General features: G+C 42.4%; 1 protein-coding gene across 5 annotated transcripts in view; it reads right to left on the bottom strand.

The window, feature by feature from the left end:
• Positions 1-25,577, bottom strand: part of KALRN (kalirin RhoGEF kinase) — a 653,746-nt gene that overhangs the window by 69,936 nt on the left and 558,233 nt on the right. For all 5 annotated transcript variants that reach the window (XM_057696213.1, XM_057696214.1, XM_057696215.1 and 2 more), the window contains one exon: positions 391-674. In XM_057696213.1, the coding sequence (XP_057552196.1) occupies positions 391-674 (284 nt within the window). The remainder of the gene's footprint in view (positions 1-390; positions 675-25,577) is intronic.

Genomic DNA, 25,577 nt, shown 5'->3' on the forward strand with positions numbered 1-25,577 from the left:
AAATGAAACTGGCAATGTCTTTCCCCCCCATTGTTTTGATGTGTTTTTAATTGAACTAAACAGACCCTGAGACATAGAGAACAGACCTGTGGTTGCCAAGGGAAAGGGGGGTAGGGAGACGGATGGACTGGGAGTTTGGGGTTGGCAGAGGCAAGCTATTACATTTAGAATGGATAAACAACAAGGTTTTAACATATAGCACAGGGAACTATATTCAAACTGGCAATGTTTTGAGAATACAAAGATCACCTAGGCCCAAGAAGAGCAGCTACTGGGAACTAGAGTCTGGCTAGCTTACAAACCCCTGGGAAGGATGCCTTTTGAGGCTCCAGGAAGGAGGTACAGCAGAAGCCCCTCACGAAGGAAGGCTCTGGGGCCTTGTGTAAGTACCTCATCAGCGCTGTCTCCCTGAGGGGTTGTCTCATCCCCAGGCTTGGGAGATCCCAGGTCAAAGCTCTTCCGACCATCTCGTACTTTCTTCTGCTTCTTGATGTTTCCGTCTGCTTTCCCGCTGTTGAGCCGGCGCACGGGACTCGTCAGCCACTTCTTCAGCGTGTTGGTGGAGCGCTTTGGCCCGGGGGAACTGTGGATGGAGTTCAGGGAGGGCTGAGCCTGCAGGTTGGCCACCGACTCGGACTTGCCTCCGTTTTCACTTGAGGAATGAGAGTACGCATCTGAGGAAAAAGAACAGACAGACATGGTCATATCAGGGGCACTTAAGACAGGCTGCCAACCTGGGAGAAAGACAGCCACAACATCAGGAAGCTAGGGCACAGGCAGAACGTCAAGGCTAGCTACAGATCCTGGTCAAGGAAACCCTCTCTAGAGGGTAACAGCTGACACTCAATCCGCAGGTGCTGGGGATACGGGAGTAGACAGAAAACAAAGACTCCTGCCTTCATGGAAAAAAAAAAATCAAGATTCTAAGCAAGAACCATCAACCAATAACAATGTGTACAGCACCTGTGAGTATTCTAGAGTTGTATAAGACAGATTTTATTTTCATAGACCCCTTATCTAGCCACACACACACACACACACACACACACACACACACACACACTCACACAAGCAAAGAGTCTTCTCTTGCCAAAGAGCAAGACAGAGCATGCAAGATAAAGATAAATGCATAAAGCAGTATGTGATTAATTGCCAAAGGGCAGGCATGGGCTCTAGACGATAAGGAAGCAGAGTTCAGAGGAGGGTCAGATCAGTGTAGGCAAGACTGGTCTGAAAAGTTTTAATGGAAGAGATGTGTCGGAGTAGAAGAGAAGGGAGAAGGAATTCCAAAAGGGGGAGATGGAGGGAACAAAAGCACAGAGGCAGGAAAATGGAAAAATAAGTTCACACAACCCCTTAAGTAGATCCTTTAAATGAAATAAAGATGAACAGAGAAGGAGAAACTGGATAGAAGGAAGAGTGAAAATGTTTAATAATAAACTAGAGGAGTATGAACTTTATTGTGAGACGCTAACGGGAAATGGGATGACAAAAAGGGCTTTTGTTTGCTTGTTTGTTTTTTAATTCATCTGGTAACTACAGACAACACAGCCCTGGGAAGAGGGATTGGAATCCAGAAGCCCACACTAGGAGCACACGGGCAGGACAAAAGAATGAATGTGAGGCATTTCAAGGCAAGAAGTGATACTGTTAGTATCTGGATGACACAACAAAGGTGAGCTGTCTCTCTTACGTTGCTGCTTCTCATTGCCAAAAAGGCCTTGGGAGAACACCCGACCAGCTTCACCTCAACCCCTGATCGGCCCTGTTTGCACACTGGTAGTTAAACCAAACACATGACTAGGTATTTACACAAAGTATTGCAGTGCCTTATTAGACCCACTTGTCTCAAAGACCAAATCATCTTTTCCTATAATGCCTTTATCCTAGACCTAGACTAGAGGTCTAACCTGACCTTGGAGGCCTGATGGCCTAAACCTGGCCAATACATTAGAAACAAAATCTTAAAATAAAACAAATAAATGCTTTTGCCGATGGAGAGCTGCCTCCAGCTTCTATAACCAGCTGATCTCATGGGCACCAAGCTCTCAGGCTCTTGACTCTGTGGGAACTTTCTTAGATATGGTTAGAGTTCTGTGCATACTTTAGAAAACAAGAGCAGAATATTTGCATGTAGAAGATTTAAAAATTGAGCTCCTAAAGCCCCCTGGTATGAAGGATAACTCACAGGGTTGCTCAGCTCAGGGAATATTTAGGGATCGACTGACTTGGTTGACGTCCCTTTAAGGACAAAGTTGTAATCTTATCTCAGAGAATTCTGTGCTGGCCATGGTCTTGGGTGTGTTGACATTATTTCTGAAGTGTTTGGTATGGGTCAAACTCCTGTTCTCAGAAGCCTGGGTGATAAACATCTCCAAAGCCCTGGTAGTGGGACCAGGGCCTCTTATCTTTCTGCTGATAAGTTGTAGAGGCTTTTCATTCACCAGGCCCCTGTGATACCATGAGGCTCTATTAAATCCAAGCCTTCAAAACTTAGATTTATCAGCATCTGCTGTGTCAGCAGAGCTAAAGGCCCAGCCACATTAACTGTGCCTTGTGTTACTAAGCAAGACGGATGACTACGTTTTCTGTTCTGTGACAAACCACAGCCTGGCTGTGAGATTCACGAATGCAAATTTTGACGGACCATTCTTCTTCTGTCTCTGTCCTCTGATTCTGCTTTGGTGCATTCTGTACAAAATAATGGCAAGCGTACAGATTACAAAGTACAAGTTAAAAATCAAGAGTACTCTCAATTTTGTTTCAAGTTTATTCTGTGTAAACAATTAAGGCCATTCAACCACAGACCACATAAAAGATAATTCAAGAGTTGGTAGCAATCTCTAACCTGTCATCTAGTTAGGGACTTGTACTGAGACAGGACTATTTCTAAACTACTTTGAATGCATGGTTACAAAAAAATGTGGCATCATTTAGTTTAGAAAATTTGTACTTAATTTATTGCTACTTCAAAGAATAATTGGCATGTGATACTCATCCCATCTTTAGAAGATGGCTGCAATGAGCTGTTTGAGAATTTATTCTACCTTTCCGGGCACAACAGTTAACTGACTGATGTGTAACAGCTGCAACAGTAATACTGTTACCTCATCAAATCTTTCCAAGCTGAGACAGATAGTAAGTACCAGCATCATCTTAGGAAATAAGTGTCCCAGGAAACTAAGGGTTATCATGGGTAAGCAGCAGTGAGGCAAAGTTTAACCCCAGATGTGACTCCACTGCACATATATTTAATCTTATTCCAACATCTGTGTCTACTCCAAGAATTCTTCTAGCCTCTATAATTACTGTAAAAAGGAACATCAAGTTGCTAATCTATGTGACATTTCAAATAAACATATATATATAATTTATATGTTATTAAATTTCAATGCTAACAACAATCTCAGTGTCACTAATTTTACAGATAAGGCAATGAATGCTTGTATATGGGAAATTCATGGTCACAAATTGGTTAGTCATAAAGCTCGGACCAGAATCCAGGCACCTCTACATCTCTTCAGGGTTCTGAACCAATGCTTCCTCTTCAGCCCTGAGGCATTAAAAACTGCCCATAAGGTTGGTATCTGGTTTTAAGTCACTGGGAAGACAAATGTGTCCCTGGACACTGCAGGAATAAAGTTCCCTGGTATGTCCAACTTGCTTTCTAGATCAGAAAAAATAATATTCAGAGGCTGATTTTACTATGAGATATTTTTATGTTTTTCTTTTTTTCACTTTTTTATTTTTTTGGCTGCTCCATGTGGCATGTGGGATCTTAGCTCCCCAACCAGGGACTGAACTCATGCCCCCTGCAGTGGAAGCACGGGGTCTTAACCACTGGACCACCAGGGAAGTCCCACTATGAGATATTTTTTAAATTGAGAAAAATATAGAAAAAATTTAACATCCAAGTACCCACCACCTAGATATGATAAATGTAGACATTTTTGCCATATTTGCTTCAGTTTTTCAAAAAATCTTTCCTTTAATTGAACTATATTTGATTTACAAAGTTGTGTTGGTTTCAGGTGGACAGCAAAGTGTTCCAGTTATACATACATATGTGTATATATACATATATGTACATATATACACATATATGTACATACTACATATATGTGTATATATATTCTTTTTCAGATTCTTTGCCATTACAAGATATTGAATATAGTTTCCTGTGCTACACAGTAGGTCCTCACTGTTTATCTAATTTATATATAGTAGTGTGTATATGTTAATTCCAAACTCCCAATTTGTCCTCCCCCTCCCCATCCTCTTTGGTAATCATAAGTTTGTTTTCTACGTCTGTGAGTCTGTTTCTGTTTTGTAAATAAGCTCATTGTATCATTTTTAAAGATTCTACATATAAGTGATATCCTATGATATTTGTCTTTCTCTGTCTGACTTACTTCACTTAATATGATAATCTCTAGGTCCATCCACGTTGCTGAAAATGGCATTATGTCATTCTTCTTTATGGCTGAGTAATATTCCATTGTATATACATATACCACATCTTCTTTATCCATTCATCTGTCGATGGGTATTTAGGTTGCTTTCATGTCTTGACTATTGTAAATAGTGCTGCTATGAACACTGGGGTGCATGTATCTTCTTAAATTCGAGTTTTCTCTGGATATCTGCCCAGAAGAAAATTCACTGGATCATATGATAATTCTATTTTTAGTTTTTTAAGGAATCTCTATTCCCACCAACAGTGTAGGAGGGTTCCTTTTTCTCCACATCTTCTCTAGCATTTGTTATTTGTAGACTTTTTGATGAGGGCCATTCTGACCAGTGTGAGGTGGTACCTTATTGTAGTTTTAATTTGCATTTCTCTAATAATTAGTAATATTGAACACCTTTTCAGTTGCCTGTTGGCCATCTGTATGTGTCTAGAGAAATGTCTATGTAGGTCTTCTGGACGTTTTTTGATTGGGTTGTTTGTTTTTTTAATATTAAACTGTATGAGCTATTCGTATATTTTAGAAGTTAATCCCTTGTCAGTAGCATCCTTTGCAGTATTTTCTTCCAGTCTGTGGTTGCCTTCTCATTTTGTTTATAGTTTCCTTTGCTGTGGAAGAGCTTTTACTTTTGCTTAGGTTCCATTTGTTTATTTTTGCTTTTGTTTCTATTACTCTAGGGAAGAGATCCAAAAAAATATTGCTGTGATTTATGTCAAAGAGTATTCTGCACCTATGTTTTCCTCTAGGAGTTTTATAGTATCTGGTCTTATGTTTAGGTCTTTAATCCATTTTGAGTTTATTTTTGTATATGGTGTTAGAGAATGTTCTAAATTCATTCTTTTACATGCAGTGGTCCAGTTTTTCCAGTATCACATATTGAAGAGACTGTCTTTTCTCCATTGTATATTCTTGCCTTTGTTGTAGATTAATTGACCATGAGTACATGGGTTTATTTATGGGCTTTCTATCCTGTTCCAGAAAAGGCTGTTGATAAAATTCAACATTCCATTATGATAAAACTCTCTCCAGACAGTGGACATAGAGGGAACATACCTCAACATGATAAAGGCCATATATGACAAACCCACAGCTAACATCATACCCAACAGTGAAAAGCTGAAAGCATCTCCTCTAAGATCAGGAACAACACAAGGATGCCCACCCTCACCACTTTTATTCAACACAGTTTTGCAAGTCCTAGCCACAGCAATCAGAGAAGAAAAAGAAATAAAAGGAATCCGAATTGGAAATGACATGATGCTTATATATAGAAAATCCTAAACATGCTACCAGAAAACTACTAGAGCTCATCAGTGAATTCAGTAAAATTGTAGGATACGAAATTAATATACAGAAATCTGTTACATTTCTATACACTAATAATGAATTAGAAAGAGAAATTAAGGAAACAATCCCATTTATCACTGCATCAAAAAGAATAAAATAAATGCCTAGGAATAAACCTACCTAAGGAGGCAAAAGACCTGTACTCTGAAAATTATAAGATGCTGATGAAAGAAACTGAAGACAACACAAACAGATGGAAAGATACACTGTGTTCCTGGACTGGAAGAATCAATATTGTTAAAATGACCATACTATCCAAGGCAATCTACAGATTCAATGCTATCCATATCAACTTACCAATGGCATTTTTCATAGAACTAGAACAAAACATTTTTAATTTGTATGGAAACACAAAAGACCCCGAATAGCCAAAACAATCTGGAGAAAGAAGAATGGAGCTGGAGGTATCACACTCCCTGATTTCAGATTATACTACAAAGCTACAGTATCAAAAACAGTATAGTAAATGCTTACTTTCATTTTCTGTACTTATCTCACTGTGGACTGGAAAGACAGATCACAAACCTTCACCATCTGTAGACTGCACATTGAGTAGGATTGCTCTCAACTCTAAAGCATATATTTCAAAGTGGAACTGCTGAGTTTTAGTGAATACACATCACCAGCGTCACACATCACAGATTGTTCTCTGATTCACTCCCACCAATCATGTGCAAAAGTTCTCACCTTCCTGTATTCTCCCAGGTGCTTCAATATGCACCACTAGTACATAATTTTCCTCTGGAAAAACTAAATGTGCTTTCCCTAACCCAAAACACCTACTTCAAGGAATGAAGTTGAGATGAAATAGAATATTTCAAGGAGAAGAAATAAAAAGGTAAAAACCAGTGCCTTTAGATCAATAGGAAATGCATCCTATAGTTGGTTTCTTAGCCACAGGCTGGAAAAATAGGAAGCTTGGTGGGGTAATCCATGAGGCTGGAGGTCCAACTTCATAGACTCTGAACTGCATGAGTTGAATGAATTCCCATGATTGGTCATGGGAATATGAAGATACTAATGAAATCAAGAAAATCTAAATAAATATGCCAACAAGCAACAAACTCTTATCCACCAGGAGACTTCCATACTACTTTTTATCCATACTTCAATTCCCAAGCCACCTCTCTAAACTGCCCAATTTCTTCCTTAATACTTATGAAAAGATGACACGATGCATGGCCACAGAACACATTCCAAAGCTTTACCAGTGACTAGAGAATTCTTGACGCCAACATTCATCTCTTAATGATACTTTGTTCCAGTTGATTAAAAGAGAAAATTCTCTTGGTATAATTTTCCTGCCTTGATGATATGATTCAAGAATAATCTACTGGTGCCTACTCTATGGATTACAACAAAGAGACGGCAGCACTGGACAGACACTGAGGCCTCTGTTTCTTCATCTACAAAATGGACAGATTAGACAGAGCGCATTCAAAGCCTCGCTCTACCACTGGCTAGCTCTGTGACTCTGTGCCAATTACTCGATCTCTGTGTATCCTGGTTTTCTTATCAATAAATGAAAATAACATTAGTATGTACCCTATAGGGTTGTTATTAGGATTAAGGAGTTATTATTTGTGAAGTGCTTACAACAGTGTCTAGTTCCAGTGGAAGTACCATGTAAGTTAAATACAAATCAATAAAACCATAACTATCTCCCCTAGAATCCATGTGATTCTATTCTGTGTCTTCCTTTACTCCATCTGTCTGTTCTGAAGGCTAGACTAAATAATGTAAGCCATTTTTAGCTTCAAAGTGCCTCACAAAAACAAAGAAAAACTTAAGGCTTCCAGTTGCCATTCTGTGTTATTCTCCCTCCTCACTTCAAATACCCACTCCTACAATCAATGCCTGAAATCTCACTGTGGACTAAGGTAATCACATCCTTGGGCTACCATGTCATTGTTGTCCCCCCCCCCACCCCACCACCATTAAGAAGTTTAGGCAGCACAGGTAATTCTCTGCAGATGACATGTGCCTCTTTATCTAAGCTCAAAATGGGAGCCTCTAAACGGCTGTTGATATTAGGGTCTCAGATACCATCATGGGGTTAGAATAAACACGTCAATGTTATTAGCCTAAGCTCTAGGACCAAGGCTCCAAAATTTTAGGTATTTTAATCACAGCAGCATGTTTCTAAGCAGCACAGGAGATGAGAGCTGTCTGCTTAACATAAAGATGAAAATTGGAATAAAGCCCATGAGAGTTTACACACTGAACACATCCTAATAAGTCCATCGTCTACACCAAACATTCTTTTAGTTGGGTAGCCCTTCATTAGCAATCAAAATATAAGATATTTGTATACAACATGGATAGTGACTGAATATACTAGAAATTTTGCTCGTTTATAAATTCAATTTTCTTTCTAAAATGTTTCGCCTCATATTTCTTTCACTTTTTATGTTACACTTAAAAAATGGCCTCTACCTGTTTGGGTTTAGGGTAAATTTTGCGAAAGGATTCTGAAAGAATACATTGTGTACAAGTCACCGAAGAATGCAAATTGAGGATATCGCAAATGCCTTATGGTTGCATCTAGAGGACTGATATCTACTATTTTTCTAATCACAAAACATTGGTTCAGCTTTCCACCGATCTCAAAGTGAGTTGAAAGTAAAGAAGGACCACATCTCCTAGACAAAAAGAGAAGACAGTTCTATTAGTTTTGTGGGTTTATAGCCCCAAAGACCAGGAATGGTGCCCTTACAAGGGCTAGGCTGGGACCCCTGAGAGTACACTTATGTACAGGAGGCATCCAAGGTTTTGGTGGGTTATAAGTTACCTATAACTCACTAAGCTGGCCCACCTTTTTCTATATTGACTTCAAGGGCACAACTCAAGAAGGAAAATTCATTTCCATTCATTCTTCTGCAGTTCAGCATTCAATCACACCCCAAAGGCATATCTTTCACATTCTGTATCACGTAATTGCTAAAAGATATGGGGTCTAGTTGTTCTTTATTAATCATACCTCATCATCTACCATCTAGATGGACAATAGGTCTATAAAAATCTCCCTGGTATCCATCATAATATTGTACTGGAAGCTTTGTCTCCAGTAGCTGAAACTACAAGAAATCATAAAAATTCCTAAAATCACTACATATTTATAGAAAAGTCCTTAAACTCCTGTTCTTTTGTCTTGCTTTAGCTCCAATGATACAAGAATATTTGTAAACTCACCCTTATTGCTCTCCTTGGCTCGAACTATATAAGGCAAATGCATTTCAATACATCTGTCTGAGGAGATTACATACCCAAATATTCTCGCTTCCTTTGGCTTTCTGTAAATAACTAACAATATCAAAATAATAGGAGTATCACACTTTTTTTCACACTGAAAACTGCGCATCTAGAGAAGGGTGTATGATGGGAAGGTCAAGGGTAAAAATTCTCTAGGTAATAAATCCATAAATTCAATTGTTTGTAAGCATGGAGAGCACAAAACCTACAGTAAGTTTCACCACATCCTTCATAATGTAAGAGAAGGGCCCTGGCAAGTCTTTTAGCAGAATGCTTAGCAAAGCCTATATCTTGGTTGCACTTTCAGCTGAGGTCCTGAGCTACGCACCACCAGTTCCTGACATGGCTGGCTTCCCTGAAAACCACTTCGTTGCCCATCTTGGTGTCTGGGCCACTTGGTGCCAGAAGAAAGCTGCTATGGTGACAGCAACAGGACATGGAGGAGGGCGAGAATCAGCCTGGTCCAGAAACACTGTCTCTTAACACTGGGAAACACTGCCCTTGGGATTGCTCCTGCCACAGCACTACACTAAAGCTGGCAAACACCTTGGCTCAGGATATGCCTTCCCCATCCCTTGGCCAGATTCATGTCTCAAATGATTAGTGCAAGTCCTGCCTCCTGCTTGCTGAGCCACAGCTGCTACAAACTTAGTTCAAGAGTTTCTTCTCCAATGTGTCCTTGGCCAACTCACCATTCTTTACTTCACCACTCTACTCAGGTTTTAAGCATTTTTTAACACACTGTTTAACATTTAAATCTCTATGATTTATAACATCTGTGTCTGATTTTTCCCATTAAACTAAGAATACAAAATGAAGGACCATTCCGAGCCTCAAAAGCACACTGCACTGGGTTCTATCTAACTTTACTTCTATCTATTAGTCCCCTTCTCTTCCCTATACTGCTGTTCCTAATCTGGTATCATGTGCACAGAGATCTGAACTACAGGGATGGCTCCGAATCCAGTGGCATCATGTAGGGCAGGAATCCTTTTCATCTTCAGAGCCCATTAGGCATCAGCTCCTCACATCAGGATCTTCTCCAACAGACAAAACAGTCTCCGTGAGGGTGAAAAGTCAGCACCTCTGGCTTTAATCTAGATGAACTCTTTAGAACTGTGTCCTAATTCAGTCCAGATCTCCCCCAGCTACTGCTGTCTCCTCAGGGCCCCATCCCCACCCTCTCTGCTCTACCTCCATCAGGATGCCACTGGACACACAGAGTAAAATGAAGGTTCCAACTGCTTGTTCTCAGGTCTCCTTGGCCTCAGTTTCCCCTGTGTAATCTTCTCTCTGAGCCAGAAACAGAGGGAGGAGAGACCTCAAAGGGCACTGAGGCCATCCCCTCCCCCCACCCCAGATAAGCACATCTTAAATATGCAAGGCACTGGCTCACATGATTCTCTATTCCCCCTAGTTGGCTTTAGAAGTTAAGGGCTAAAGACTTCCCTGGTGGTGCAGTGTGTAGGACTCCACACTCCCAATGCACGGGGCCCAGGTTCAATCCCTGGTAAGGGAACTAGATCCCACATGCATGCCATAACTAAGAGTTTGCATGCCACAATTAAGGAGCCAACTCAGAAGCCAGCGAGCTGCAACTAAAGAGCCTGCTGGCCGCAACTAAGGAGCACACATGCCACAACTAAAGAAGCTGCTGAGCCACAACTAAGGATCCTGCATGCCACAACTAAGACCTGGTGCAACCAAATAAATAAATAAAATAAATAAAGTAGAAATTAAGGGCTAAAAATTCTCTTTCTATATTCCAGGGGTAGATTCTGAAGCTTGACACATCAGATCAGGTAAAAGTCAGTGAAAGCAGCTCTGTCATTCTTCCAATAGTAAATATTCTAGATATTATTTCCATCAATATGCCCATTTCATTCTCCCAGACTTGTCCACAGCCTCTGGAGAAGAAATGCACATTTTCTTCTAAACTGTGGAGTAGGGAACTTTCCTAAAAAGCTTCTGAACTGTTCAAAACATCACCACCAAAAGAGTGTGGTAAAACTTCCCAAATTAAGACTGAAGAAACAACACACCTTATTAGTATAAAACCTCAATACAGAATTTTTACTTAAGTAATGGTTTCTACTGGTGATAGGGCTACAAGAATCAGTGGATCAGTCAGAACTGAGGTCCCCTGGGATCTGTTTTCTTCTATAAAGATATCAAGAGCACAAGGAAGTCTTCTGATCATGACATACAGTACCTGTGAAGTCCCAAGACTGGGGAAGGTATCGTCTTCTGGCTTCCTCTCCTTATATGCCATCCTCCCAAGCACCATGCCTGGCAGGGAAGCCAAATTTCCATGGTAAAGTAGGGCCACTCCTGAGCCCAGGAAGTAACCACACTAGAGCTTTCTCCTAGGCCTTCAAACAAGCCCTCAAGTAGGTTAAATGTAAGCTCTCTAAAACAGCTTACCCTATTACCTTACATGGCAACATTTTCCACTTTTCAGAATGTGTGAACATAAACAAGTTCAGCTCCAGTAACACACACAAAGCCTCAAATGACATAACACAAGTTACCGTATATAACTGAAGGCTCTCTTAGAGAATGACCAAGACTCTCTTTCCATTTTCCTGTACTGCAAGCTGATTCTTCATTCACAAAGATTTCTGTAAGGATATTTCTCTTTCCATTCCTGCTGTCACTGCCCTAATTCAGAGCTTTTAAATCCACTTGCTTTAACTCCAACTTCCAAATTGGTCTCTCTTCAGCTAGTCTTTTTCTCTTATTCATTGGACATCTCTCTGCTACCAGAAGAATTTTACTACTTTGGGCCAGTCCCTGTTCAAAACTTGATTAACTAAGTCTAACTTGTCAGCCTGCCATTTAAGGTACTCCATGGCCAGGCCTGAGCTCACCTGGCCAGGCCTGAGCTCACCTCTCCAGCACTCTGAGCGTCCACTCTTTGATAATCCAAGGTTCTCAAACTGTGGTCCCCAGACCAGCAATGTAACCATCACGTCGTCACTTGTTAGAAAGGCAAATTCTTGGGTCCCACTCCAGAGGTACCAGAATGAGAAACTATGGGGGTGGCCCAGCACTGTGTGCTAACAAGCCCTCCAACTAACTCTGATCTATGTTAAAGTCTGGAAACAACTCTTCTGTTTGAATCATCTGCTTTAGGCTAATTATTCATTTCACTGCACCACCCATGTTGTATTTCTCATTGCTCAAACCATCCTGTAGCCTAGACAAGCTTGTCTAAAGCTTGGTAGGCTTGTCTAAAGCCTACCTAGGACTTCTTAGATGACTAAGCCCAGCATGTTCTCCTATTTCTCTGGGAGTACCTCTCACACCATTCATTTGGCACTGATATACTTTACTTCCCTAACTCAAAGGAAAGTCCTTGAGGACAGAGATATTTTCCATCTTTGCATCCCCAGCACAAACTCTCCAGTCATAGAGCAGCTCATTAAATGAATGGTGATGAATAGCTAAGGACAAAGCAAGAGAAATCACTGGAGTCTGACTATTTTTAGGCCCAGAGACCTCTAAGTCAAGTCCATGTTGCTGAGGTGCTCACCTCTTAAACTGAGCAATGTGACCATCAATACAGGCCAGTGCTTCCTGTTCCTTAAGATGTTCAAAGTGTCGCCCAGTCAACTGTGATGGGTTAAAGAAGTTACCAGTTTCTTTTCTGCAGGACTTCTAGGAACCTTCAATATGCTAATTAACATGCTCATGTAGGTGATGACTTTCTAAAAGGAACACTTACCAAATTCTATTAATATGTTGTAGAAAGCGGTGTGGTTAGTATCATTCCTGGCTACTATTACATCTCAGTCTGGAATACAAATGGTGAATCAGACTCCTGAAGGTGGTATCCTGACAGCAGGGTTGACAGCCAAACTCAAAACCTCTTATGAACACCAAAGTAGGAGATAAGTTTACAGTCCAGGCCAGTTATTTTCGGCTACGCACTATCACGTCAGAGTCTATCCAGGGGCCAGTGGGAAGCCCGACCTGGATTCAACTTACAATGTGCCCTTCAATAGGAACCTTAACCAAAGGCAACCATGCCAGGCTTAATTACAGAGGCGGAGGGAAAGAGTTAAGCAGGGTGCCGCTGGAACATCTAAGACTGTAATTAAATGCTACTTAACTTGAAAATGTCACAATGGAAATTCTCCTAGAGAACCTGAGGGAAGAAGAAAGAGGAGGAAACTGCATATCTGGAGGAAGAAACAGGTGGTCCATGATTGGGTTTTCAGGGTCCTTTTTTGGGAAACTACATTTTGGCGGGGCGGGGCGGGGTGGGGAGCGGGTAGGAAAGAAGGTAAGATTTGGGATCTCCAGGACTGAACGCAGCTTGAGACCCTGCAGTCTTAGCCTGGCCCCGTCTCTCCTAAGGACCTGGGCCGAGTAAGTTTTCCTCTAGGGCCTTGCTACCTGGCCTGGAAGAAAGCAGCAGGCAAACAAGACTTGTTGAGTCTGGGCCTCCCAACCAAGCCCAGGTCTCCTTCCACATCCCTCTGTGTTGAACAATGTATAATGAAAATAGTGACTATGCCAAAGGCTAGAACTAGATTTTGTTAAAATTTTGTAAGTTGTGCTTTATTTGACATGCTATTTAAAGTTGATTTGGATTTCCCTGGTGGCGTAGTGGTTAAGAATCCAGCTGCCAATGCAGGCGACACAGGTTCGATCCCTGATCCGGGAAGATCCCACATGCCGCGGAGCAACTAACCCTGTGCGCCACAACTACTGAGCCTGTGCTCTAGAGCCCGTGAGCCACAACTACTGAGCCCGTGTGCCACAACTACTGAAGCCGACGTGCCTAGAGCCTGTGCTCTGCAACAAGAGAAGCCACCACAATGAGAAGCCTGCGCACTGCAATGAAGAGTAGCCCCCATTTGCCACAACTAGAGAAACCCCATGCAGAGCAATGAAGACCCAACGCAGCCAATAAATAAATTAATTTTTTAAAAAGTTGATTTTAGCCTGTGAGTATATAAAATCAGTCAAGCTGAAGTTTCCACATGAAACTCACATTCCTAAATGGGCCCAGGAGTGCCTTCTATAGATCTTGAAATTGTCACTGAAAACGATATTGGAGGTTTTGCAGGGAGGCATAAAATTCTGACTAGCTCTGTTAATTATTTATAATATTTTACTAATAAGTACAGAAATATCATCATGACAAAGAGTGCTGGTTGCTCTAGTCTTGAGTATGTGAGCTGACCAGCTAAGAAGGCCAGAGGCTGAAGAATGGAAACATGATGCTAAGATACTGGTAGACAGTGTGGCATCTCCTGTCTCACAAGTCAGACTTGTGAGTGTTAAAGGTGAAAGAAATGGCAAGTAAGTGATGAGGGAATAATCAGTGAGAACCTTAGCTGGCCCTCAGGGCATAGGAAAAGCTAGGTAGAGAGGCTGGGTTGGGACCACACAGCAGGGACCCTGGAAGGGTCACTTCCTAATTATACCCCATAGGTTATTTGCATAATTAGGACCAAGAGCTCCCTTTAGCAGGCGTTCCCTGCCTTTGGGGCAGGTGACACAAGCTGACACCTTGCCCTCTAACCATGAGCTGGTTCTTGAGTCTTTCCCGTAGTATTTCAATTTCCCTCCAATCATTGAAAACATCCCAAACTGGGCACTTATTCACACAGGGCAGGGGTCAAAGCTCAGAGGTCCTAGGGGGATTAATAGGGAAGGTAAACACGAGAAGAGTTTGGATACAGGACAGTGAGGAGAGGCACGGAGTGGCAAAATGGAGAGTGCAGGTCTGCACAAGACATTCGTATTACTGTTTGAAGAAAGAATCCAAACACTCTGCTGCCAAATACCACGCACCTGGGACCAAAGGCCCACGGGCTGCTGCGGTGCCGTGCACCCCCAATGGCAACACGGCCATCTCCTCATTACTAGAGCTGGAACCCCCAGCTTCCCGATCAGCAATGACTGGGATGGGGTATCATCCAGTGCCCCAGATAACCTGCAAATATCCTTTGCAAGGAAAATACACAATTAGACTATTTCCATAAGAACATCTCTTTCCTAGAAGACTGCCTAGACCCTGCCCCACTATGATGGCTCTTTTATTCCTTAAGAGCCGGGTCCTATAGGTTTATATTTTATGTTTAAAGATACTGTATTACTATTCATTCATTCAACCAATGTCTATGAGTGCCATCTGTGTACCCAGTGCTCTTCCCAATGCTGGGCTACAGCAGTGAAGGAGACAAAGTCCTTGATATTAGGAAGCTGAGCTTCTAGTTGGGGTGGGGTTGGTCAGATAATAAGCTAAGAAATGAGTTAGAAAAATTCCCGGTATTGTTGAGCAGCTTTTAGAGAATGAAACTGGCTAATGGGCTAGAGAGGGCCTTTATAACCTCTTCAGAGTGAGCAGCTGGTGACAGTCTCAGAACTAAGCTGAGACCTGAATGATAAGATGGACCCATGTAAAGATGGGGAGAAGGCCTTCTGCCAAGGGCACAGCCTGTGCAGAAATCCTAAGTCAGAAAGGAGTCTGGGATGCTCAAGCTACGTGCAGGAAGTTCTTGTGGCTGGAGCACGGTTGGTGGGTGGACACACGTCAAATGAAGCTGGAAAAGTAGGCAGTGGCTAGACTCCAAGCCTTGCAGGCCATGGCAGAGAGTTGGAACTTTATCCTAAATGCAATGGGAAACCTTTGGAGGGACAGGTGATAAGATGTGATTTACTCTGACAGTCTTTAATTTCTGATTAGTCCATGTTGTATGGTTGGATAAATTTCTCATGAATTCGTATCACCTTTCCACCATGAATCACCTTTGCTTCCAAAAGGATTTGGAGGGAAGCATCTTACCAAATATGGATGAATGGGAAATATCAAGATACTCAAATCTGGCCTCTGGACAAAATACTCTGTATTCAACACACATAAGGCCATCCCAACCTTCCTGCTATCAGCCTGTGTTTCTGACACCTACGTGTCACCTGATCTCTGAGTTATAATCTTCCTGCTATGGTCTAAGGCATATTGATGCAGCTGTAGGTGATATTATCAATGAGATATGCTTCCGCCTCTGACCTTGCTGATTTCTCTGCCTAGAAAGTTTCTCCCCCAGATCCCACCTGGCTCATTCCCTCTCTGCCTTCAGGTCTTATTGAAATGCTACCTCCCCTGTCTTTCCTGACCATTCTATTAAAAACAACATCCCATCCTTTGACACTGACACTCTCTATTCCCGTTCTCTTTTATTTTCCCTGTAGCACTTATTTTCATTTAGTCTACTGTATTAACTTTAGTTTTCTGTATTCCGATGCTTTGATATCTGGGGCCTCGCTGACCTTGGAGCGAAAGTCCCTCTCAGGGTGAGCTAATTCTGAGAGACAGCCAACAACTTGCTTTTGATTGTGCCTTTCATGTGCAAAGCCACCAATCCAGAGCCCATACTCCCAACCAGCTTCTTTGGCAGGCTCTCATTTTGGGCCACTATCCATCCCTAATTTGGCCAGGGAGCAGACCACTAGGACAGCCCCTACACTCCAGAGCCTGCTGAAATTATTCAGACTAGCTAATCTGAAACCTGATTTCTCTAACTCACTTCTCAAAGGCTTCAGCCCCCTACTTCCTTCTCTCTCTCCCTGCAACCAACCTCAGTGTTTTCTCCCCTGGCCCCATGTGATGAGCTGCCTTCCTCTTGGAATTGTGAGTGACAGAATACCTTTTCAGTGGTGATCACTCCTGATCTGTTGGCCTCAATGAATCTCAAAAATTTCTATTAACACACTACATTTAAAAATACCTACTATAGAATTTACTTATTATTTGTCTCTCTTACTCCCCTCACTAGACTATAAGCTCCTTGAAGGCAGGGAATTTTTGTCTGCTTTTACTCACTGTCGAGCTTCTAGTACCTAGAAGAGTACCTGACACAAAACTAAAACACCCAATAAAAGTGTTGAAAAAAACATTTCACAGAAAGTGCTCAATAAATGTTTTAAATATTAAATAGATAGGAAGCCAAGGTGCCTGTCTGTGCATGCACGATAAATACGGAGCCAAGTGGGAGAGGGAGATGATCTTGGGAGCTGACTTCTGGTTCTACCCCTTAACTTTTCTGAACCTTGATTTCCTCATCTATAAAATGGGGATAACCAACGCCTACCTCTGAGATCATACTACTTACTTTTTTTTTTTTTAATTTTATTTATTTATTGGCTGTGTTGGGTCTTCATTGCTGCGCTCGGGCTTTCTTTTAGTTGTGGTGGAGGGGGAGGCTACTCTTCGTTGTGGAGCGTGGGCTCCTCATTGCCGTGGCTTCTCTTGTTGCGGAGTACAGGCTCTAGGCGTGTGGACTTCAGTAGTTGCAGCACATGGGCTCAGTAGTTGTGGCTCATGGGCTTAGTTGCTCTGCGGCATGTGGGATCTTCCTGGAGCAGGGATCGAACCCGTGCCCCTGCATTGGCAGGCGGATTCTTAACCACTGCGCCACCAGGGAAGCCCCATACTACTTACATGAATAAAGTTATTATATAACAATAAACAATGACGACAGTGACTGCTGAATGACAACACATAGTATTGTGTTGTAAGAGAGTAACGCCCAGGGGGCCTAAGGCCTGCCAGAGGCTGATCCTCAGCCATCAGACTGCTGTGCTTTGTGTCAACTGATGAGGGAATGTTCTCTCACTTTCCTTCCCGGATGGCAGCAAAGCGAGAATGCACTTCCTTCTTCCGAGCAGCTCCACCACCCCTTATTCCCACTATAAAAGCTGCTGCTCCTTGCCAGTCATAGATCCGGAAGCAGATGCCCCCAGGTTCAAACCCACAAATGCGCTCACAGACACGCAGGACACGTATGAGTGGGTGAGCAGCATGACATGCTTAGCATGTGCACCAACTCAGCTTGGAGACCCCAGAACCATGAGCCTGTTTTCCCACCCATTTCTCACTTCACAGTTAGGAGGTATAGCATGACTTTAACAAATAAAAATGTTCAGATGAACAAGAGGACTTGAACAACAAAATCAAGCTTTCAAAAGTAATAGGTAGTCATTACAGGAAAAAATAGAAAAAAATGAAAGCTTTCTGTAATCCCAGCACCATGTGATAACTCCACCTCTATCTTTAGAACATCTCCCCCCTCTCTGTGCATATGTTAGACCAGGATATTTGCTGGATGAATGAACTAAAACGTAAGCCCAGATGACCTTTCTTCAGCCCACTGTCCCTTTGGCTAAATCTCAGGGCTCCAGGCAGCCTGAATGTTGTTTGGATCCCTTTCATGGTACCTTCACGGTCCTAGGTCAGGCCCAAAGCTCCCAACTCCCAAGGAGAAGAAAAATGCAGTATAGTAAAAAGAGTACTGGCCATACAAAGAACCCCAGGGGAAGGATTCCAGCCTTACTGCTAACTTGCTGCATGGTGCCCATATGTTTGTTCTCTACATCTGTGTCTCTATTTCTGCCTTGCAAACTGGTTGATTTGCAACATTTTTCTATATTCCGCATATGTGTTAATATACGATATTTGTGTTTCTCTTTCTGACTCACTTCACTCTGTATGAGTCTCTAGGTCCATCCATGTCTCTACAAATGTCCCAATTTCGTTCCTTTTTACAGCTGAGTAATATTTCATTGTATACATGTACCACATCTTCTTTATCCATTCATCTGCTGATGGATATTCAGGCTGCTTCCATGACCTGGCTATTGTAAATAGTGCTGCAATGAACACTGGGGTGCATGTGTCTCTTTGAATTATGGTTTTCTCTGGGTATACGCCTAGCAGTGGGATTGCTGGGTCATATGGTAATTCTATTTTCAGTTTTTTAAGGAACCTCTATACTGTTCTGCATAGTCTGGCATCTATTCTTGAGCCTTAGTGTCTGAATTTATAATAAACATTTAAAGGTAGCATGAGAGACTATGAATTTGTAAAACTGTGCGGAAATGCTTAGACAACATCAAGTTAAAGAAGCAGAATACAGTGTTGAGTATAAAAACAGAACTAGCTGTGATTATATACATATATAGGTAGAGAGAGAGTTCACACAGAAAAAAGACTGAGAGATAAGTAACTAAAGTCAGTGTGTCTTGGATTATGGGTGATATATTTTCCTTAATTTTTCCTATGTTTTCCAAGTTATCTGCTATAAATACATATTACTTTTAAGAGTACATCAAACATAAATAAACGCTCGTGAAAGCTGAAATGACACTGTAGAAGACTATAGGGTAAAATGTCCTCCATCTCTAATTTCTTCCCAGCTACCCCTCCATACCCCAACTCCACTCTCCTACCTGTTTAGTAACCACAGCTGTTCAGTGTGTAGCTCTCAGACGACTATCCATGCACACACACAAACGCACAGAGTTTGTTCTTACACAAAGCAGTTCATACTGTACAGTCGACTGTTTCTACATATATATTTTCTACTTAACAAGTGGGAGATCGTCCCATGTCTATGTTTTCTTTTTTGTTTCAGGGGTTGCGGAGTATTCCACAGAAAACTGCACCACAACCAACCCCCTGCTGGAGATGATGCTCCCGCCCTCCCCTTGTTAGCGGGTAACAAAAACTGCCACTTGAGGATCCTGGGACAAATGGAGAACTTCTCTAGGGTCCACTCCTGGAAGTAGGTTAAAAGACATACACATGTTCAGTTTTTAAAGATGCTGCGAAATGGCTCCCCAGCAAGACTCGATCAGTTTATATTCCACCAGGGTACGACTATTTCTCCCCACCCTTACCACTAATTCTGCTCATCTGAAGGGTTAAAAATTCTTATTTTTATTTGTATTTCTCTGATTTCTACTGATACTATCTTTTCCAAAAGTTTACTACTGTTTTGTTTTGTTTTTTAAAATCCTGCTTCTTTCTAACTTTTGCCCATTTTCCTACTGGGTGGTTGTCTTTTTTCTTATTGATTTCCAAGAACTCTCTATACATTCTGGATATTAATTTTTGCCTGTTATGTAGGCTGCAAGTATTTTCTCTCAGTCTATCATTTGTCTTAACTTTCTTCAGAGTGCCTATTACATCTGCCTGAAATCCACCTGGAATTTATTTTTATGTATAATGTTATTTGAAGACATAATTTACCTTACTCTAATGTCAGGAAAAATATTTTAAACTTCAAAACAACCTCTATTTTGTATTTGTCTTATAAGCTTCCCATATTTTATAAGTCAAAATCATGGCATTTTTAAGGAGACAGGACTATGAGAGAGGATGAAGCACAGCAGCCTTGCCCCACATCTCATAGCCTGGGTATCCTCACGGCCCCAGTGCCCCAGGGCTCAGGCTCTGGCTCTGGGGGCAATGACGTGCTCCTCTGGGTCACACGTCACCAGTGAAGGTCCCCATCTAAGACAGGATATACTGCAGTCTAAATATCGAATAAGGCCCAAGTTTAAGAACCTGGGAACGCCCCATGTGAGGACAATATAGTAATTACTCCAAAGCATAACTCCCCCTCATGCAAAAGCTCCAATAAATGTGATTTTATTTCTCTGTCTTAAGTTTCAGTATATTTAGGTTCAACAAGTATTTGCTGAATGAATGCATGAACATAATAAGTCAAACCTTTAAATCATTCAGGATGGGGACAGTCAGGAGTCGGCTGGGCACTGAGATGATACAGGGGGTTAAAGTCAACGAGAAGTAGGTTTTCCAGCAAAGCCTCAGGAGAGATGCTAGATGCAAGAGTAACATGCTGGTGGTGTGTGTTTGGAGGAGAGGGGAATCCCAGTCATGCGTAATGGAGAGCGGGGGTGGAAGGGCAGGGGACCGATGGAGGCAGGGCCAACTGCTGCCCTGCTCTTGGGTGTCCTGGACACATCGCACTGTCATGGGTGAAGCACAGAGGCTGAAAAACACCTGTGAGTGCATATGCATCTTTATTAAATACATGAACCAAAAAACCCTAAGTGACTGAAACTCTGTAACTGGGAGTCAAAAACTGATGTGGCACCTGTAGTCACTGAAGCTCAATGGGGTGGGCCAAAAAAGCCATCTGCACTGTCCCACCAAACCACCCCCCCCCTCCCGTGACCGTGGCCATGCATATGGTAGACAGGCGACTAGGTTAAAGGTCATGTGGGGCGGGACAGGAAGGGGCTGCATTTGTCACCCTGCCCCCACCAGCCCCAAGAACCACTACGGCAGGTGGAAAACAGAGTCCAGGGACCTGCTTGAGAATGTGGGTGGCCTGTCATTGACGTAGCTATGCTTTGTTCATTTACACTTCTGTTATAACTTAATATTTTCTAGTTGTGGAAGTAACTAATGTTACTGTAGGAATTTTCAAACAACAAAAAATTTTAAAGAAGAGAATAAAAAAATCACCCAGAATCCTTCCAGATAGCAGGTTTCGGTAAATTACTTTCATTTCTTTTACACATTAATAAATTGCTCCCTTTCACACCTACATCTACTTTGGGGTGGGGGGCGGTATGGTTTAAAAATTCCTTTTATTGTGATAAAATACATATGCCATAAAATTTACTATTTTAACCACTTAAGTGTACAACACTGTTGTGCAACCATCACCATCATCTACAGTTTACATGTTGTTCTTTGCTGAGAACTTACAACATGACAGATGCGCTAGTCATTTCACTTCCAGTCTCGTGTAGCGTTTGCAATACTGTGTGCACCACGGGTACTACTATGATGCCTGTTTGACACTGGGAATGTGGCACAGAGAGGCAAAGTCCCTTCTGGCAGGTTGCAGGGGTGGTCAATGACAGAGCCAGTATTTAGGGCAAGTATGCTGGACTCCAAAATCTGCACTCTTACAGTTTTGAGCCTCATCTGGATGAAGGACCACGGTAGGGGTAGAGGTGAAAGTGTCTTAACGCACCTATTATCTGCACACACAAACATGAATTCAAAAATTTCCAGTTCAAATTTCAAGGGAGGAAACTCTGAACTATTTCTAACCCAAGAGAATGGAAATTACACAGTACTCATTCTATTTAGTGGGATAATTTAAGGATCATAAAAATATTTATAGGGCTTTCATGAGCTCATCTGCACCCCACATCTCCCAAACCTATTTTCTACCATTAAGCGCCTCACCTTTCAATTCTACTATCACAAGGTTACGCAGAAACAGCTTCTGTGGTTTGGAACAAACAATACAGCCCAAAAGTGGCACCAGGAGTGGCTCTTCCCAGAGCCCAGTGGGTTGACCTCCATGTCCTACTCTGGAGAACACACGGCTCAAAGCAGAGAGCAAGTCTGCAAAACGGGAAAGCAATGCTGAGAAACTTTTTTTTTTCAGTCCTTACCATGAGTTTTTTGTGTTTGCCACCCACAAACACCTTATTTCAGAAAAGGGATCTCTTAGCGATGGGGTCCAAGTCCAGAGTACGTCACCCAGAATCACACGTGTGAGTGATGCTGTGAGAGGCCTGCTCGAAGACCACCAGGCCCCATCTGAGAGCAAGTTTTCCCAGCTTGGGATGGTGTGTTACTCCAGGGGGAGGGGGAGGGCAGGGAGCGTGGTGATGTGTAGATAAAAACTGTGAGGTAAAAAAAACACCTTCATTCCCCTCTACCTCTCATCAAGTTCAAAATCAAAACGAGGCAACTTTTACTTTAAAGCAAAGGAAGCCGACAGGCTGGCAGAGGGGGATACTGACTTTCTTTGAGACAGAATCCCAAAGCAAGGACACACATTTTTAATATCCAGGCTGAGGAACAGGGGGCAGGGATACTCCACTTGAAAAAATGGCTGGGTCCCCTCCAACAGGTCAGACACAGCTGGGCCTACAGGCGGCTCTCCTCTGGGGGAGCTGACCCCTGCATAGTGGCAGGGCCTGTGGGCAGAAGCAGGGACAGGAAGGAAGACAGGCTGATGGACATCGCAGGGAGAGCTACACTTTCAGTTACTCAACAGGTGGGGTCTGGAGGTGAAATCTAATTCTCGCACTAGGAGAGGTCTGGGAACCCTAGGGGAGAATTCAGGAGTGTCAACACAAGGGAGCAGGGAGATCAAGCACAGTCCATCACCGGCTGCCCTGGCTACCAGGAGAAGGCAGGTGGCACACACAGGGTTCAGGGAGGTTGTGATGATGAGAAACAGCCTCCCTGGGAGAGTCAGTACTATTTTAAGAGACAAACAAGTGTGACTGTGGTTAAAGATAATCACAGTCAGATGTTGGCAGAAGTAGACAAACATTTCTAGGCCTCCGCTATTTAGGATGTAAAAGTGTGTGTGTGCGTGTGTGCGCCAGGCGAGGCTTATGTTAAGAGCTTTTGGCGGCACAGGGTTTACACATGCAAATAAAAGTAATACCGTGCAGGAGAGAGCTGCTTCTGGAACTGCTAACCCACTCCAGTTTCAGGGACACAATGTGGACCTGTACCAAATTCCATTACAGTAATAAAAAAACACAGAACTTGGTATAAGGATCAGAATTGAGCAGGGCAGCAGGGAAAGCGGAGAGAGAGCAGAATACTGAGAAGAAACCAGGACTCAATTTATTAACCACGTGCTCTTGGGAAAATCGTTGCATCTATCTGAGCCTCCATCTTCTCATATGTGAATTGTGTTGGCTGACTCCCCAAAGAAGAACAAAGGGGAGACTCAAGTACCACATGATAAATCACTTCCTTAGAGACTCCACTCCCATCCAGGACCCTACCTCCTTCCTCATGCTGTTTCCTTTGCCCAACTTCTTGGATGAAGAGTATCCCTCCTGACCCTTCCAGACCCATGCCCCGTGCTGCCTCTTCACAGGTCTCCCCAGCACACAACTTCCTCACTCCCCCAGAAGAGCTGGCCGTGCTGTCCCCTGAGCACACACAAGAGAAGAGGCAGGGGGACTTCAGCTGTCCTTAAACTCACTGAGGGTCCACAGGTCAGCAAAGAGGATGCCTGCTGGCTGCCTCCCAGGCACCCACTTCTTTCTTTCCCCTTCACAAGAGCACCCCAGATTTCCTAGCTTTGTGAGCTGAAACTCTTGTCCCTGCTCAACATCCAGCCCCACCCCCACCCCAGGGGTGGGTCCTAAAATAACTGGAATATTTTATTCCCTGGGCCATGGGGATTAAGCCAAGGACAGACACATGGTCTGACTCCACATAGGGCCAAAGAGAATCAATTTGGGGGACTTTTGACTTCCTCCTTCCCACTAAATATAAAGGTCTAAAGTGAGTTTCACTACTGGAAAAAGTAATCTAAATCTAACCTATAACAACATTTAATCAAAATGTCGTTTCTTTGTTTTTGTCTAATAGTGATAAATGTGGTTTCGGAATACAGGAAGCTTTGACTGGTTGCAGAGGACAGAAAAGACATTTCTGAGCCATAAATGGAAGACCAGATATTTACCAGAGCACAGCAGACAACTGTAGTAATTAAAGAAAACATCCAAGACGATTGACTTTGGACATGAATATAGGATAGTGGTACAAACTAAACAAATAAATATAAAGGTCTTTAGTGGTAACCTGCTGAGAAATTGCTTAAGAACTCAATACACTGCCCTTCAGGTATAGAGAAGAGAACTTTTACCTCTTACATAAGAAAAACTGTCACCCTGAATCAGCCCTAGGACCCACCGGATCAGCAGCTTGTTTTGAACAAGGACACTCCCAGGGATCAAAAATTGGGCAAAAGGTGAGTAATTAGAGGTCTAGCAAGATACAAGTTTGTTTTCCCGGAAAGCTTTGAAAAATATTCACTAATCCTCCATCTGACTTAATGGTTCATCTCAAATTACTGCCCTGTAAGTCAGAGGAATATTTGATAATGAAAAAGAATATTATTTTTATAAGCTAGCATTTACTGAGTACAGTCTATGAGCCAGAAAGCCAAGATTATACTAGGTAACATACATGCGCTCCAGTAGATAGCTGTATTTTCCCAAGTACAGGGATGAAGCAGTTAGTATAAAGAAGCTAAGTAACTAGACTAGTGCAATTTAGTAAACGTTAATGCCAGGATGGGAACTCAGTCGGACCCTTTCTAACCCATGTTCTTCCCTTAGAGACCTGAGCTCAAGAAAGAACCGTCCTCAAAATCCCTCTGGTTTACTTACAGAAAATGACAGATGAGCACAAGAGAGCTAAAAGGCCCTTGTTCCCTTGTTAGTCAAGTGCCTGCGTGTAAGACTAACCCAGACACTGCCACAAAGTGCTAGACTCCCCAGCTCCCGAAGCTCTGTGACCTGGTTCTCTTCTCAGGTGCAAGCTAGGGCATTTTGGGAAGACACAAACACTCCACGTGGCCTCTCCAAACCTGCCACTGTTTGTTCAAAGAGATCAAATAGAAAAATAAGGTTGTCCTATTTAAGTCACAATCTGATACCATTCTAAAAACGCCACATATGTCTGTATGAATTTTGTGGTATAGGCTTCTAATCAAGACTATAAACACAAATTGGAGGTGTGACTACATTATAATAAACATTTTACAAACCAAATCGATTTCAGTCCTTTGCATTTACACATTTTTAGTATAAAAATGTGCAAAGCTATTCCACCAACAGAATTACAGACACTGCCTCTGTCCTGTCTCTGAGATATGTACACATTGATACAGAAAAAGATGC

The sequence above is a fragment of the Hippopotamus amphibius genome, chromosome 10 (genome assembly GCF_030028045.1).
Source record: "Hippopotamus amphibius kiboko isolate mHipAmp2 chromosome 10, mHipAmp2.hap2, whole genome shotgun sequence".
Classification (NCBI taxonomy): Eukaryota; Metazoa; Chordata; class Mammalia; order Artiodactyla; family Hippopotamidae; genus Hippopotamus; species Hippopotamus amphibius.